This window comes from Culex quinquefasciatus, chromosome 3 (genome assembly GCF_015732765.1).
Source record: "Culex quinquefasciatus strain JHB chromosome 3, VPISU_Cqui_1.0_pri_paternal, whole genome shotgun sequence".
NCBI lineage: Eukaryota > Metazoa > Arthropoda > Insecta > Diptera > Culicidae > Culex > Culex quinquefasciatus.
The window spans coordinates 68635509-68653378 of NC_051863.1; the positions used below are offsets into that span (position 1 = coordinate 68635509).

At 34.5% G+C, this 17870-nt stretch overlaps 2 protein-coding genes across 2 annotated transcripts in view; both read right to left on the reverse strand.

The window, feature by feature from the left end:
• Nucleotides 1-3583, reverse strand: part of LOC6050412 (influenza virus NS1A-binding protein homolog A) — a 51522-nt gene extending 47939 nt beyond the window's left edge. The window contains exon 1 of the mRNA XM_038261969.1: nt 2921-3583. The gene's annotated coding sequence lies outside the window, so the exon portion shown is untranslated. The remainder of the gene's footprint in view (nt 1-2920) is intronic.
• A 4456-nt stretch (nt 3584-8039) lies between these two features.
• Nucleotides 8040-17870, reverse strand: part of LOC6050403 (ubiquitin carboxyl-terminal hydrolase 20) — a 45634-nt gene continuing 35803 nt past the window's right edge. Inside the window, exons 3-6 of the mRNA XM_038261966.1 lie at nt 15012-15282; nt 14657-14950; nt 14045-14594; nt 8040-8689 (exon numbers count right to left, since the gene is read on the reverse strand). Coding sequence (XP_038117894.1) covers nt 8157-8689; nt 14045-14594; nt 14657-14950; nt 15012-15282 — 1648 coding nt within the window. The 3' untranslated portion in view covers nt 8040-8156. The remainder of the gene's footprint in view (nt 8690-14044; nt 14595-14656; nt 14951-15011; nt 15283-17870) is intronic.

Here is a 17870-nt window from a genome sequence, read left to right on the forward strand (position 1 = left end):
CGTTCGAATGGTTAACGCCCGAAATGTCAAAATCACGCAGTGGTACCAACATTGCAAAAAAAGTGTGCCATGGCCATCGCCATCGCCAATTTTTTTTTTCTAATGTTGGTGCTACTGCGCGATTTTGACATTTCGGACGTTCACCATTCGAACGCCATCTTCGCTTAAAAACCTGGAATCCAGCGGCTTATCAGAACTTTGATCATAAATCACAGCTTTTGTAAATTGTTTTGATTATTTCAAAGCAATAAATAAAATAATTATAAAAGTGAGCAAGCAATAGAGAATTTCTGTATCTGAAAATGTTGTTTGAATAGTGACAAATTGCAAATATGAAAAGAATAGGTTGAAAAGCTCAGTGTGACGATAATGGGTATATTTCCCCTATTCTTATGGCGGTTTTGACGGATGCTCGTTTATTTTTAAAACACTGTACCTATCTCAGAATTATTTTCAATTCAATTCGGTTTTATTAGTGAATAATCATGTTACAATTAGTTCATTCGCAGTACATAACAGAGTTTTGGAGTTCCTTTCAACTGTGTGTTAAATCTCAAATCCATTTTGGAACGATTATTGCTTATGACTAAGAGATTACCAAAAGTAAGAAAAATTTAGAAAAACTTACTGAAATTGCAAAGGAAAGGGGATAGAAATAGAAAAAGCTTAAACTAGATCACAGTTTTTTTTTATCTATTGTAGATGTGCTTAATCATTAGCTCCCCGAGGGCCAGAAATTGCTCCGCCTTGTTACGGCAGGTCCGGAACCTCGTCATCATCTCACCCGCTAGAGCAAAAAACTCTGGCAAGGTGAATAGATCTTCCCCGGTTACTTCTTGCTGGGCCGCATCACCGCTACCGGCAGCGACCACGCTGGCGAACGATCGCCCCATCCAGGAGGGAACGCTGAGTTGTTTACGGGAACCGTACGCTGTCCAGCTGCAGGAACGGTTGCGCTCGTATTGCGCTGAGAAGGGTGGGATGCTGCTGCTTTCTTCTTCCTCTTTTCCTGCTCCTCGAGGTAGGCCTTGCGCGCGACGCATCCGCGGTAATTACCGGTATGGTTGCCGTCACAGTTGGCGCACTTAATCCGCGCCTTGGTGTGCTCTGCCTTGTCCCCCAAGTCCGCCTTGCACGGCAGTGCACACTTCTCTGAGAGGTGTGTTTCACCACACTTCACGCAGCGGGGCGGGAGGTTGCAGTTCCGCGAGCCGTGGCCGAACTTCTGGCAACGGTGGCATTGCGCTACGTCCATTGGGTTTTTGGAGTAAAACCGCCAGTTTACCCAAAAACCGTCCAACGCCTTAGTCCGTCGCAGGTCTTGGATTTTGACGGTGCCGCGGTCGAAGTACAACATCTCAGAATTATGTTGATGAACTTCTTACTGTACTTACTTCAGATAAAGGCCTCAAATTCTTCTCAGATGCAAGGCTAGATTTTCCAGTCCTAAATCTATTTTTCCTTAAAAGCTCTACAAATAACCTTTTATTTGCGTCCAATAGAGCTAAACCAATTTAAATGACGAGGAGATACGACTTAAAAAAAACAGTTTTACCCGTTTTTATTCGAATATTTCAATTTTTGGAACCACCCTAACTGAGCTAGACCCAAGCTTATGACCAAATAATAAAACGAGTCTAATCATTTGAGACAACCAAATTTCAGGCTTTATGAGTTTTGGATCGCAAAGTTAAGTGAAATATTGATTTTTCAAAAAAATGATAATGTTTTGAAGTGTTGGTGCCTTCGGAAGAGTTGTTTCAGGGATTTTAGCTTGATTGAAAATAAGGGTGGTTTACTATTGGGGTGATTTTAAAAATCTAACTTTCCAGCAAAAATTTTGTTGGGATTTTTCTCTTTAAGTTGTTGTTGCGAGGAATTTCAGAGCTAAAAAAAAACAAACATTAATTTCAGAGCTCAAAAAAAAAACAAACATTAATTTCAGAATCAAGGTTCGAAAGATATAGCTTTTATAACCTAAAATAGATACAATTTTAAAACTAAAATAGATACAATTTTAAAACTAAAATAGATACAATTTTAAAACTAATAGATACAGTTTTAAAACTAAAATAGATACAATTTTAAAACTAAAATATTTGAAAAAGCACATGTTTTTTAAACGCCAGCCCACTGAGAATTTAGGCTCGAGCCTCCAGTCGATCTGGCTCGAGGAGGTTACATACCCCACTGGCTGTCGCTTACGTGTACTTTGTATACACTTTGTAGGAACACTTGTAAGAAACGTCAAAACACGCGACATCAAAATTGAGCCTAACTATCGATTTATGGTCATATATTTGTTTTTCTATGGGGTTCTATGATAACATGGAGGATGACGTGATCAAAATTTTACATGAAAACACCTTAATAAGAAAATCGTATTTGATGTGTTTTGTGAATCATTTTGAGAATGGTATATTCCGGCAAATATTTTTAAATATGTGAAGATTCTGTACTAAATACGCTTTTTGTCTAGTTTTTGCAAGGCTGAAGGTCGAAAGAAACAACTTGTCAACAACATCTCTAAAGTGACCACAATCCTGGTAGGACAACTATGCGTTTATGGGCAGAGTATTCATGGCCCGTTCGCACCACGCGTTATCAAACCCAGTGAACTTTCTAGAAAACCGATCTATGACCTCGCACCAATCTGCTCAAGAGAGAACCGGACAGAGGCAGGCAAGAGTCCCGCACGCGGACATATTGAAACTCTTTACTCACTATACGACATGCAATGTATCTCGTCTCGTATAAAGAGTAGATTGATTACCTCCGCGTGTACATTGAATTGTTAATATATATATGATTAATAATTGCCCTCACTATCGGAGGGGGGGCACTTGAAGCAAGTCTTTGTTATCACGAAAGTTGCTGCCAACGCGTCATAACTTGGTTCTTGAAAGATTAAGGTACTCACCCTTGCGGAAGAAATTCCTCGGGGATCGCAGTAATCTGGAACAAAAAACGACGACCGAAGACGACGACAAAACCAAAAAAGGGCTGCAAAACTTTGCTCAGACACAACTGCTTGTGGTCCGCGGGATCACCGTTCCTCAAAGATTCATACTTTCACTGTTGTTGCGGTGGGACACGGTGGACAAAAACCGGAACCGATGCTCTGGGGGCTTTCACACACCACACAAACAAAAAAATCACACACCAAATTTGCGCTGCTTCTTTCTACAACCGACGACGACCACGGCAAACGACGGACATGTCGCGATTAATCGATCCAAGTTGGCCAGAGCCTTCTCTTGCGAGAGCGCTCTCCGCTCTTTGTTGGCAAAAAAAAGATGGTTCCGACGGAGAATCCGGGACGCGCGCGGGAAACGGAAGTCGGAGAGGAGTTACTACACACACGCACGCAGACACAAAACACAGCAATTGGCCACCGGAACGCGGAAATCCTCCGGAATCTACGATCTCCACACACGTACTGGCTGAACGATCAGGACGGAGAGTGCACACGGCGGGGACGACGGGCCTTGTGTCTTGCCGGAGAGCTCTGCTGCTGCCGCTGCCGAATCTGGCCACTACGAATCGATGAATGAAGTTGGCATAGAGACGTGTGGCAACCTGGCAACTCTAATGCTTCTTCTCCTTGGTTACTCTCGCGCGTGAATAGTTTACTGCTCCCTTTCTCTCTCTCGTGAGAGCACGCGCGCGCGATTTCTCTCTTGTTTGGCGGTGATGATGACAAAGATGCGTTTTATTGTGGTTTTATATCAAAACGAGTGTGTTACGCATGGGAAGAAAAAGATTTTTAGGATATTTTCATGAAATGATACATATTTTGATGAAACAGTTTGAAACCTTACGATTTCAAAGGTTTCGTGCTTATGCCAATAGAGATATCCACGCGCGAGAGTGTGTTAGTTTGTAACAAAATTACATACAGACATAGGCAAATCGAGTAGATTAATTCGTCTGTCAAAATCAGCTGTGTCATTTTTTATACCACGAGCACGTGGTAAACAGATGGTTTTTAAAGGCCAGTTCGGCTACTCGATTTGCCTATGTCTGCGTAAAAATAGTGTTAGTCGATCAAAACCAAAACAATACTTTAAATACAAATACTTATGCAGGATCATGGTATTCGTGAGAGAAACCGTGGAGATCTCTATGGTCATATCTCTTGCTTAGGGCGAATCCAAGAGCATTGTGCATTAGGATGGCTCGAGATGGTCGATTTTTCATAACTTGTTTTTTTCGTTTGCTTTTAGGCACGTAAACCACTCCCTAAAATTTGGGAGCATTTCAATTGTGTTTGTTTATGCTAGTCGTACCTTGGGTCCACGGCGCCCGTGGCGAAGCATCGATTTGGCCCCCTCCCAAATTTACAAGCATTTTAATAAATTTATGTTATTTTCAATGATTGCCTCAATGAGTTTTTGTAATTGCAGTTGGAGATCTAAATATGATGGTATAAATAACAGAAACACAGTTTTAAATGTTGTATTGTTCTATATTTAATATTAATTTGAGATTGGTTGAGTTGAATATTTATTTTAGTAATTGAGTTGGCTAAATATTTTCTCAGATTTCATAAAAACGATAATGATAGGATGGTTTTGTTTTTTTATTTGTTTTTCAGATTAATGCAAATAATGGAATGCTCAGTCACGAAAAAATTTGCATTTAGCAATTTTGATATTTTCTAAGAATGCAAAATTTTATTTATCTGATCTAGTTTTAATTGTATTATATAAGCAAAGAACTTTCCCGGATTCGTAAAATCTGGAGTTTTTTTAAAAGGTCCAATAAACCAAATTTTCAGTGTTTGCTTTTTGGGTGTTTTTGCCTTCCTCACCTTACTGAGGAAAGGCTATAAAATCACTCGAAAACTGAACTTCTCAATTAGACCTCCTAGACCCACCTTCATGTACCTATCGACTCAGAATCGAATTCTGAGCAAATGTCTGTGTGTGTGTGTAGGGATGTGGGTCTGTGCACCAAAAAATATGCACTCGATTATCTCAGCACTGGCTTAACCGATTTGGACCGTTTTGGTCTCATTCGATTCGTCTTGGGGTCCCATAAGTCTCTATTGAAAATTATGAAGTTTAGTAAAGTACTTCAAAAGTTATGCTAAAAAAACGATTTTAACTAAAGTCCGGAAGATTGTAAAAAGGCTGGTTTTTGTAAGAAACCCCAGCATGTTATACATTTTTAGAAAGTTATTTAAAAGACCTTTCCAACGCGACCAATACATTGAAGATCTGACAACCCTATCAAAAGTTATTAGCACTTAAGAGTTATTTATACACTTTTTGGAGGCTAGTTCTCAGATATTTAGATGAAAACGTATTCCAAATATATCATGCGACCTATCTCTGGATAGGTAATTTAAAGACCTGCCCACGAGCGTGTCTATTTTGGATAGCATTACCCTTTGAATGAGAGGAAGGCACCAACCACCTAAGGGTGGATTAAGTAACGTTTTTATAATATCCCTGACTTAGGGCGGTTTCGCATTTATTTAGCAAATTTGGGAATGGATTTCATTTCGGTGTAATAAGGAAAAAGAAAAACAACTCTTCCTCAAAATAAAAAAATAAGTATAATTTTTCATAAACGTGCAGCGACAGAACAAAATTTCGTCAAAATCAATTAAAGATCATTCAAAGTTCAACGCAATTCATGGTGAAATTAATTGTAAGTATAATAATAATAGCATTATATTTGGTAAACAATATGAAGACATGATTTTTTTTATAAATTTTTATTGATTCTTATTCTTTTTCTTGCTTGGGAATATTTTTCATTATTATTTTTTCATTATTATTAAAATTAAATTCCATATTCTAGAATTTATTTTTGCACAAAGCTGTATGAATATTTTTAAACTTTGATAAAATATTATTTGTTTGTTTTTAACTGTAATCCATTTTTCTGAAAATAAAAGTTAGTTTCTTATTACCAGAGCTTTTAAGACAGTTGTGTGCAAATATTCGTAAAAATGATCTAAATACAGAGCATTTTAAGGGTGACGATTAATTTTCGTTGGAAACTATTGAAGGCTTCACCTTTAATTTCAAATCAACGTAATCTAAAAGAAAACTTGATACAAATAAAGTTTGACAAGAATTCATAAATATTTCAAACTGTAATTATTGGTGTTGCAAAAGATTAATGATAAAAACAAATCTTCATTTGGGCATTCTCTTTCGATCAGTTCTCCTCTTATCCTCGACCACCCGCTCTCGCCGGTGAGTGTTTTGTTCTCTCAGAAAACCTCTGTGACATAACGCGAGAGAGGGAGAGGGAGATTTGGACCGGAACACTCTACACATTTGGCGAAATTGGTTTTGTGGCGGCTTTTGTGGTTGAACACCGGTGATTGTGAATGTGACAATGAGAGCGAAAAAGAGAAGTAATGTGTAGAACGAGGTCGGCCATATTCGGCGCTGGAAGTATCAAGATGATTGTAGCCATAATTTTGAAGCGTTTTTTGTTTTTTTTTTTTTTTTTTGTTAGAAAAGGAAACCAGGAATGAAATTAAAAATGTAGTTTGTTTAAAAAATTTGCCATGCTCATCACTTCTACAGTTATAAAACCGATGTTTGGCAATTTTCAAAATAACTCTTGAAATTATATGCATTTTAAAACTTTTAATTATTTTTAAGGAGTAATTGTTTAGGTTTTCTATTTGATCGAAATTATGAGAGCTTATATTTTTGTAGTATTTTTTTAAATTTATTGTAAGACTTCATTTCACTTCATCAAGCAAAAATGAAAGAAAGAAAGAGCACATGCTTTCCGTCGAGCGGCTGCATGAGTGTCGTGCTCGGCATTCGTTTGTTTCAACTTCGTGTGCGTACACTGACGGTCTCAGAGTATTTTTATTTTTTTCGGAAATAAATAAACAACACGAAACATGGTTTCACTTGCAATTAATTTATTCAAATCGAAATTCATTCTGAAATTGTATCCGACTAAGCTATTTATTTAGTTTCGTTTCCCTCTCATTTGATAACCTATCCTTAAACCACTTTCCACTTTATCTGGATTTAAGAAAGAAATAGAAACCCATTCCTAGACTTGCATGCTGTTGCTGGTATCGTTAAAGCGAAAATTGTTGGTGCCTTATTACCGTTTCGAATGTGTGTGACGAAATGTGTTTTGCTGCTCTCGCTAGAATGTGTGTGTGTGTGGTGTGTTTTCAAATGGAAATCGAATATTTTAATTATTATCATTACTTTTTTGGTGATTGAATTTGAACGTTTCTCTATTAAACTACGCGAATAAATGGTGTTGACGAAATAATGAATATCTTACGACGCGTTGCTCTCTTTTTTATTTATTCTATTAAATTTCAACAAACGGAGAAAAATTCCAAAGATTTTCAATGACTGCACTGCCGTTCTACGCATAATTGTCCCATGTCAGTTTTGGACGATTTTGACTTTATGACATTTTTGAGTTTAGTTTGATGTGTACTTTAAGAAAAACACATAAAATCTGGTACTTTGTTCGCAAACTCATTAAAAACAACACCAAGTCTGTTTGTCCCATCGTTAAAGTTCTACGCATAATTGTCCCACCAAGTATTTTCTTACACGGAATCATAAGTTTTACTAAGCATTATGTCTTGTTTACCTGGTGTATAGCAAGAGAATCACAAATAAGGATGATGAACTGCTAACTGGGGTGATTAGGGACACATAGGGCGAATAGGATACCACGGGACAACTATGCGTAGAAACACAGAAATCGGTCGAAAAATTTCAATCACGTTTTTCTCAGTTGCACTTTTTTGAACATGGGACAATTATGCGTAGAACGGCAGTGCATTGCTTCACAATTGGTTGAATGCTTCGTTCACTTTCCATCATGCGAGAAAATTACCAATTAACAATTTAAACAATCAATAGTATAACATTTAAAAAATAACACAATGTTGCTGCTTACTGCTATGGCTTCAAATATAACTAATAAAAATAATAATAAGGAAAGTAACAGTTTGGCCCACAAGGAAGAAAAATCGACACCATCGTAAAAACAAATAATAAACACAATCCGAAATGCCTGCTGTGAACGTGCGATTAAAACTATTATTTACAAAATAACAGAGCAAAAAATATAAATCAAATCTCTCCTTTCCACTATCACGAGAACGGCAGAAAGTGAAAACGACGAAGCGATTGCTTTACTCATTTCTCTCCATCACTAGCAACTCCACCGTTGGTCATCGTTCCGGCGACCCCGTCGAGCACCACCACTCCGCCGCCCTTCGAGGCCGCCTTACTCTTCATGTATTTGGTCTTGAGCTTCTTCCTGCTGAACGCCATCATGCCGCGATCCTGACCGTGGTGACCGTGTCCCTTGCGACCGTGTTTGACCATCGGCATCGGTCCATCCGCGGCGTCGCTTTCATCGCCGGCCTCAACACCACCATCGCCGACGCCGTCCGGGCCAGCTCCGGTGATGGAGGTTTGGTGCAGCAGGGGCATAATTTCGTCGACGGATTTGGACGCGTCGCCGCCGCCGACGGAGGAGGACGACTCGGTGGAACCGTTGGTGGTGGTGACGGCAATGTGGGAGTCGTCCGCGGACTTGGAGAACACCGTGGCCGATGCCGAGCTGGTGAGGGTCGCGAAGGTGCTGGATTTGGTGGCTGCTGTCGATGGCTGGGAGAACGAACCGGTGCGCGGGATGCCGTCGCTCGAGGATGGTTGGTATTTGCCTGAAAAGAACGATAAAATCATAACTAGTCATTCACCTTTTCAAACTTCAAAGTCATATGAGCAGATTTCTACGTTTCCGCAAATTTATTTGATGATGAAATCCATTGATTTCTCATGTCCAAAAACATTGGCAATATACTTGGCGATGTACTTGTTCTTGTTCGGTAACTGGGCTGAGAACGTAGCCCAGTCACCGAATGCTGCTCGCTAACTGGGCTGATCGTAAAAAAAAACGAAGGGACCACCGATGCAAAATATTTACCTAATGAAATATGAAGATAAAAGTTACTCAAATTTATTCACAATGCTTACTTTTTATATTTCTTTAATTGTGTCTTGAAATTAAATAAAAGTTTGAAAAAAGTTTTTTTTATCTATTGAATATGATTTTTAACTTTCATTAACCCCTCGGTCATTTCGGTTTGTTTTAGTTTTTTGACGTTTGTCTGCTTTTTAACTGGGCTACGGCCCAGTTATCGAGCGCCCAGTTAAACAACGCCCAGTTACCGAACAACTACTGTAGTTTAACTTTCGCAACAATTCAGTTTTTTTAATGTTAAAAAGCAGAGAATTTGCACGAAAAATTAACGATTTTGGCCTTAATACAGACTTTTACTTTTTCATCATAAGTTTTTTTTTTCAAAATTTGAAAATTACGACTAACATCCAAAATTTAAGTTCAAGTCATTTCGAAAAGTAAAAGTATATTTTTTGCCTAGTAAATAAAAAAAATGTTTTTAAAGTTTATAAACCACCCTAGATTAGCTAAGATCACACAGTCATACATGCGTTTTAAATATATTGAATTGTTTTTTGGTATTCCAATTTCCAAAAACAAGTTATACAGTATGTAAAAAAAGTATTTACACCCCTTGGGCACTATGCACATTTTGTGATGAAACATGTAAAAAATTTAAAGTTGACAGGAACCTAGTGCTACGTTATGTCAAACATTTTGCTACAAAAAGCTCATGAAAAGATGATTTCTATAAAAAGTTATTTCCGATCTTTTGATACCCATACATCTAGGTTTTCTTTAAAACCTACGTTTTTGAATACCTGGGCAAAAAGTAAGTTTGATCCACGAGAACAAAAATTACGAAATTCCATACATTTTTGGCAGGTTGCTTAAACGAAACCAAAGCAACGTTTTTGCTTAGGTACTTGAAAACGTGGGTTTTATAGAAAACCTGGATGTATGGGTATCAAAAGATCGGAAATTTTATGCCCTTTCCGATGCCACATAGGTTGACTTGTGAATCGTGGACCGGTTCGGATGCCGGCGAATTTTCCGACGACGTAATTCCGGGTTGGTACAAAATTCCAACGAAAAATCTATTCTATCGATACAAAGACCCCCAAAACGGTGTTATACCCACTCCAAAATGTTTATTTAGCAATTCTATGGTAATATATTGACATTTAGTTGAATTAAAAGTTTGCAAAATTAAGTTTAGATAAGTTTTATATAGAATTTTCAGAGTTATATAAATATTTATACTAAGTAGTTAGTAAACTTTATATTCAATACAAATTAAATTTTTAATCAGTCATGGATGCCTGTTTGGAGTTGGGAGACTGGATTTATGGTGATTTGTCAACAAATAACATTATTTATGTTAATTTTTCGAAAGGTGTACAAACTTTTTTTGCACCTTTTTTATTTTCGTAATAGTATTTGTTATATAACTTTTTATAGAAATCATCTTTTCATGAGCTTTTTGTAGCAAAATGTTTGGCATGAGTTTCTGAACAAAACGTAGTACTAGGTTCCTGTCAAACTTTAAGTTTTTTACATGTTTTATCACAAAATGTGTATAGTGCCCAAGGGGTGTAAATACTTTTTTTACATACTGTATAACTTGTTTATTGAAATTTCTTTATAACTTCAGATTAAGAGTGGAACAACTAAACATTAACAAAATGCGCTCAAAATTTCAGGCTAGCTTCTGCGGTTATAATGCTACAAAATTTCGGTCGAGGCGTTCGAAATTGAACACTTTTGTCTTTTTCATATATCCGTGAGCCACGCTAATATGCAAACATATTTCAAAATCTTGCTCCAAATATTTAAAAACTTTGAGTTGTGATTTCATAAAAATATATTTCTAGTGAAAATGCAGTTTTTAAGGTTGAGCTCAAACAAGTAAGATTTGTAATGGAAAAAAGATTTGCCAACAAATCCATATTTTCTTCATATTTTTTTTTAATTTCAACGTCGTCTCTATATTATTCTTTATCATGTTTTCTCAGACTGTTCACAGAGCCATATGTAATAGCAATTTTATGGTTTTGAAGATGGATTCATTTAACTCGCTGTCCAAACACTGTGATTAGAAAAATAGTACTGCACAAAAAACATGATTATTTGTTCATAGTGTGTTGTACGAATTACAAGACAGCCTATAAATTTAGAATATTTATATATTTTCTTGATTTTTTTCTTCAAGCGGTTAAGGCATTAATTGACCCTCGCACTAATTTTGATCATTTAAGTTGATATTTTATACAATTTTGTTAGAATATTAATCAGAATCAATTTAAAATTTCCCGGGAAATTTGTGAAAACCCCGGGAAATTTGACGCTCTACTCGAGATCCCGGGCGCCCGTTTCACCTTGACCAGTTTCTCTTGGAAAAATAGATATCTCGAACTTATTTTTGCGTAAATTAACATTTTGGGAAAATAAACAAAACTCTAAAATTCTGGATTTCTGTAAAAATTTGAAAACTCATTAAAAATGCATATGAAAAAAAATCGATCGATTTAAATTAATCAATCTTATATATAATAATCTAACTCTAGCAATATTAGAGCGATTACTTTCAGCATTCTTCTTTTTCAAAACGGCCAGACCAACTGCTTAAAGTTAACCGCAAAGATGATTCGTTGAAACGGATTGAGTTTGAGCACGAATGTTCAAACAAAGAATAAATCAATACCTTAAAACAGGGGAAACATTTAAAGGATTTCAATCCATTGGGGAGGGCGGTAGGATGCCGTGTAACGATCCATACCAATTTTAAAAAAAATGTATGGAATTTTTTCGAGGCGGGAGAAGGGGGTCCAAAAAAAACTTGTAGAGCACCTTCAAGAGCATCCGAATATGAATCCGGTTTTAGTACAGCATGAAACGCGGATTTTATAAATATCATAATAAAAAAAATGGTTTTTCCCAAATAAATCTCATAGAACTTTGAATCGCTTTGCGCAAAGTGAGGACTAAACCAATCGTTCCCAAACTTTGGGGAGTTGTTTAGAACCCCAAAAGGAACTGAAAACGTGCTGGGCTGGAAAATCGATTTTGATATTACACCCTAATGGACTAACTAATGGTGCAAAATGGCTTTGAGCATTACCGAAGGCACCAAAAAAGTTTCAGCCGGATTAAAAAAATACAAAAAAATCGAATGACCAAAATCTCAGCGAATTGCTCAACTCTGACTTCTTTTTTTTTCTTTTGAAAATGCTGTATGCTGTAAAAAATGCTGTAATCACAAGATTTGTAAAAAATCTGTTTCAATAGCATTTAAAAACGATTTCGGCTCTAAGAAGAAATTGCTCCAAGAATTCTGAAATGCAGTCCGTTTCCAGATTCTAACGAATTAAAGTGAAAATAATCACGACACTTTGGGACAACTAGAACAGTTTTATTCGGCAATGTTTTCGAAAGTTTACTAACTTTTTTGCAATTCCGTCAAGAAACTACTTACTTTTCCTGTCATTCTTGAACGACGAAATAGCCTACTTTTCTGTACCAAAAATAACAGAATCGAATAGCAACACTTTTCAAAATAAATGCTGAAAAGTGCTACTTTTCAGCACTCAAATGGGTGCTGAAAAATTGAACTTTTCAGCACTTGTTTCGAAAAGTAACACTTTTCAACATTTTTTTTTTATTTAAACGATTTACTGACAAAAAAAATGAAAATTTGACATAAAATTTCACTCAGTGTGTGTTTTTTGGAATTGCAAAAAATGTTGTATGGAACTCGTCCCAAAACTTGATTTTTTCAGCACTCTTCGTATTTATCCATCTCGGTGAACCTCGTTGGATAAATGTACGACTCGTGCTGAAAAAATCCTCTTTTTGCAACTTGTTGCATAAACTACTATTTTAAAACCTCAATAGCTTTTTGCAACAGCCTCTAACATCCATACTCCAATAGGTCAAAAGTTTGGGAGCAGTTCTCTACGAAATTAGTCTTTTTTTTAATGTTTGTATTTTTTTAATTCGGCTGAATCATTTTTGGTGCCTAAAACAATATTTTCAAAATTTTTATAATTCTATTTTTTGAAAAAAAAAAAATCAGTATTGATTCAAAAAATCATAACTCGGTCAAAGATTTTTTTCCGTTCTGGAAATTTCTCAAAAGTTGGCATTTGATGGCGATGATGACGATTATTTTAGCGGATTACAGACTGGATTTCGCCATGTGATGTGATGATTGCCGACCGCTCCCATCTCCAGCACGCACCAGGGACACGGAAAGGGACTTGTAAGATGTTCCACTATTTTATGGTGATAAGGGAAAATCTACACGGTATCCCCATATAAGTTTCGCTTGGAGTTGGACGGTTTTTTTTTTAATTGAGTGGAAAAGTGCTGAGTCATCGTCTAAAAATAGACGGCGTCCTAACTCGCCCAGCAAAATGATGTCTGTAAAGTAGTCGGTTTCGATGGAGAAAAAGTGGAAAACGTGGTCTAAGTACACATAGTACACAACACATAATCCAATAATCAAACGCGCTTTTTGTTAATATGTCAATAAGCTGTAAAAAGATAGGACGTGTCACAAGATAGCACACAGACGACGATATAGTAACATTATTTTAGATGAGCATAATTATAAAAATGTTTGGAAAAAAACTGAGACATGTGAATTTTAAATTAAAGAAACAGTTGTAAAATTTTCAGCAACAGCATTTAAAATTGTCAGAAGTACTCAATATGGATTCAAGAATTTAATAATATTTAGTATTAATTTTATTGGACAAAATAATTATTTGAACAAAAATAATAATTTTCAGTTTTTCGTCGACCAAAAGCGGCGCGAATACGCGAAAATCGTGAAATCCGCGAAAGTAGTAACCAAATATGAAAAACGCTGTAACTTTTGACCAAAATGAACTACCAACATGCTTGAACATAGGATAATTATGCGTAGAACGACAGTAAAATGACATAGAAACATCACACACACAAAAGCGGTCAGGCCCACTGCGTGAAGTTTACCGCAGAACTGATTCGTTGAACTGGGTTGAGTTTGAGCACGGGTGCTAGGCAGTTTTTGCGCTTCTGGAACCCTCGGGAATAGGACATTGTATTGCCACTAATCAAATAACTAACTCACCTTCCGGCCCGAAGAACCCGTTCGTCTTCATCCCTGCCCGATGCCGCCGATCCTTCTTGCCTCCAATCTCGAGCGTATCCACCACGCCACTGGCCCCTCCAACATCCCCAGCTCCTGCAGTACCCGCCGTAACCTGTTGCTGCTGCTTCAGCTGCTTCCTCCTCAGGTACGTATTAACCAAGCCACCGCCATCCCCAGAACCATCCTGCTCGCTTCCATTCTTTTTGGACTCTTTGGACTGCTGCTGCTGCTGTTGCTGCTCCTTTTGCAGCTTCATTTGCTTCCGCTTGAGCTGCACCGACGACGACCGCGAGGAGGCCGCCGCTTCGTGCTGCTGATCGCCGTCCGTCTCGGCGTAACCTTCGTTGTCCTCGAACGAGACACTCTTCTGGGGCTTTTGGGTTGAGGTTGTCGCAGCGGAAGTTGGCGGTGGTATCTCGGAAATCGTCACGTCGATGGCCGAATCCTGCGTGCGGCCACTGGCCATCGACGGGGTTTTTGAAGGCGGTGGTGCCGGTTCGCTCACGTCCATCGGTTCGACGTCGCGTTCCTGTTAAATAAATAATTTTAGTTCTAATGTTCTGAAGATTCGTTGTTCAAGCCACGTCCCACCTTGACGACCTTCTGCACCTTCGGTTCCGGCGGCGGAACGGGATTCCCGCGCAGTACAATCTCCGGCCCGCCGCCGTAAATGCCGTGGAAGAAATGCCACAGCGTCGAGTTGATCTGGGCGTAATCGGATCCCTGGCGGACGCTCCGCAGCGGGACCGCCGTATCGCCCGGCACGGCGACCGTCTTGTTGTCGATCGGTCCCGGCTCGTCCGTCGTGACGCCCCGCGCGAACAGCTGCCACTGGCGGAACCACGCCATCGAGATCGCGTAGATCGTGGTTGGCGTATCGTTGTACTGTGACAAGAGAGAGAGATGACTCCATTAACCGGCCAAGAACCAACAACCTAACCCTTACCTGATACTCGTCGTTGCACGCGGTAAACGCTTCCAGTTCGGCCCGCTGGCGCCGTGAAAGCGACTCGGCGGCCTTCTTGCAGATGTGGCACGGGAAGATGTGGTTGCAGACGGGGCCGCCGCCGAACTTTTTGTACAAAAAGTCCCACAACGGTTGCGGAATGGGCACGACCAGTTTGGCAAAGTACGGCGCCTTGTTCGGGGGAAACGCTCCGTGCGGGCAGAGCAGCGTCCAGTTGTCGATGGGGCCGGGCTCGGCAAAGGTGTTGAAGCTGGAATGGGAAGCATGGTTGTTTGAAAAAATCTGCACAAAACACTGCCCTTTTAAATGGAGAAAGAAAAATGGAGATCTGGCAACCCTGTCTTGTGTTATGTGCACTTAAAGAAATATATGATGAAAATGCTGTCCGAACCCTTCATGTGACCTATCGTAGGATAGGCAGGGTTGGTACGAAAAAGTCGCACCGACCCCAAAACCCAATCCGCGCGAAATCCGCGCCATATAAAAAAACCGCGACAAACATATAAGAGAGTAACCTAATGAATGAAATTTTGAAGGAAAAAAGAATAATACAGAAGGCATTTGGATCAGTACCGTTGATCAGTTGTGGATTCATATCCCACCTGTACCAAATGGAACCTTTTTTGCCTTTTCTGAAACAATATGAGCATTTTTTTGCCACATTTTAAATATCGTTGCTTTAAAAACAAATTCAGAAAAAAAATTAAATTCGAAGATTTAAAAAAAAATATAAAACCATAAAATAAATCACCAAATTATAAAATCTAGGGATTTAGTAATTGATAATTCTCACCAAAACTTTACTCTGGAAAATCGAAACACGAAATTTCTATTTTTTTCTTCTCTAAATTTCTCTAATCTAAAATATGACTCCGAAAATGATCCAAACTAAGAAAATGGCAAAAAAATAATATATTAATTTAAAAATTTAATGATTTAATTATTAAATAATTTAATAATTCAATAATTTAATAATTTGATACTTTGATAATTTAATAATTTAATAATTAAATAATTTAATAATTTAATAATTTAATAATTTAATAATTTAATAATTTAATAATTCAATAATTTAATAATTTAATAATTTAATAATTTAATAATTTAAAAATTTAATAATTTAAAAATTTAATAATTTAAAAATTTAATAATTTAATAATTTAATAATTTAATAATTTAATAATCTAATAATCTAATAATTTAATAATTTAATAATTTGATAATTTAATAATTTAATAATTTAATAATCTAATAATTTTATAATTTTATAATTTTATAATTTTATAATTTTATAATTTTATAATTTTATAATTTAATAATTTAATAATTTAATAATTTTATAATTTTATAATTCAATAATTTAATAATTTAATAATTTTATAATTTTATAATTTAATAATATCATAATTTAAAAATTTAATAATTTAATAATTTTATAATTTAATAATTTAATAATTTAATAATTTAATAATTTAATAATTTAATAATTTAATAATTTAATCATTAAATAATTTAATAATTTAATAATTTAATAATTTAATAATTTAATAATTTAATAATTTAATAATTTAATAATTTAATAATTTAATAATTTAATAATTTAATAATTTAATAATTTAATAATTTAATAATTTAATAATTTAATAATTTAATAATTTAATAATTTAATAATTTAATAATTTAACGATTTAATAATGTAATAATGTAATAATGTAATAATTTAATAATTTAATAATTTAATAATTTAATAATTTAATAATTTAATAATTGAATAATTTAATAATTTAATAATTTAATAATTAAATGATTTTATAATTTAATAATTTAATAATTTTATAATTCAATAATTTAATAATTTAATAATTTAATAATTTTATAATTTAATAATATCATAATTTAAAAATTTAATAATTTAATAATTTAATAATTTAATAATTTAATAATTTAATAATTTAATAATTTAATAATTTGATAATTTCATAATTTAATAATTTAAAAATTTAATAATTTAATAATTTAATAATTTAATAATTAAATAATTTAATAATTTAATAATTTAATAATTTAATAATTTAATAATTTAATAATTTAATAATTTAATAATTTAATAATTTAATAATTTAATAATTTAATAATTTAATAATTTAATAATTTCATAATTTAATAATTTAATAATTTAATAATTTAATAATTTGATAATCTAATAATTTTATAATTTTATAATTTAATAATTTAATAATTTAATAATTTAATAATTTAATAATTTAATAATTTAATAATTTAATAATTTAATAATTTAATAATTTAATAATTTAATAATTTAATAATTTAATAATTTAATAATTTAATAATTTAATAATTTAATAATTTAATAATTTAATAATTTAAAAATTTAATAATTTAATAATTTAATAATTTAATAATTTAATAATTTAATCATTTAATAATTTAATAATTTAATAATTTAATAATTTAATAATTTAATAATTTAATAATTTAATAATTTAACGATTTAATAATGTAATAATGTAATAATGTAATAATGTAATAATGTAATAATTTAATAATTTAATAATTTAATAATTTAATAATTTAATTATTTAATAATTTAATAATTTAATAATTTAATAATTTAATAATTTAATAATTTAATAATTTAATAATTTAATAATTTAATAATTTAATAATTTAATAATTTAATAATTTAATAATTTAATAATTTAATAATTTAATAATTTAATGATTTAATAATTTAATAATTTAATAATTTAATAATTTTCAATTCAATTTTTTCAATTCGGTTTTATTGGTGAATAATCAAGATACAATAAGTTATTT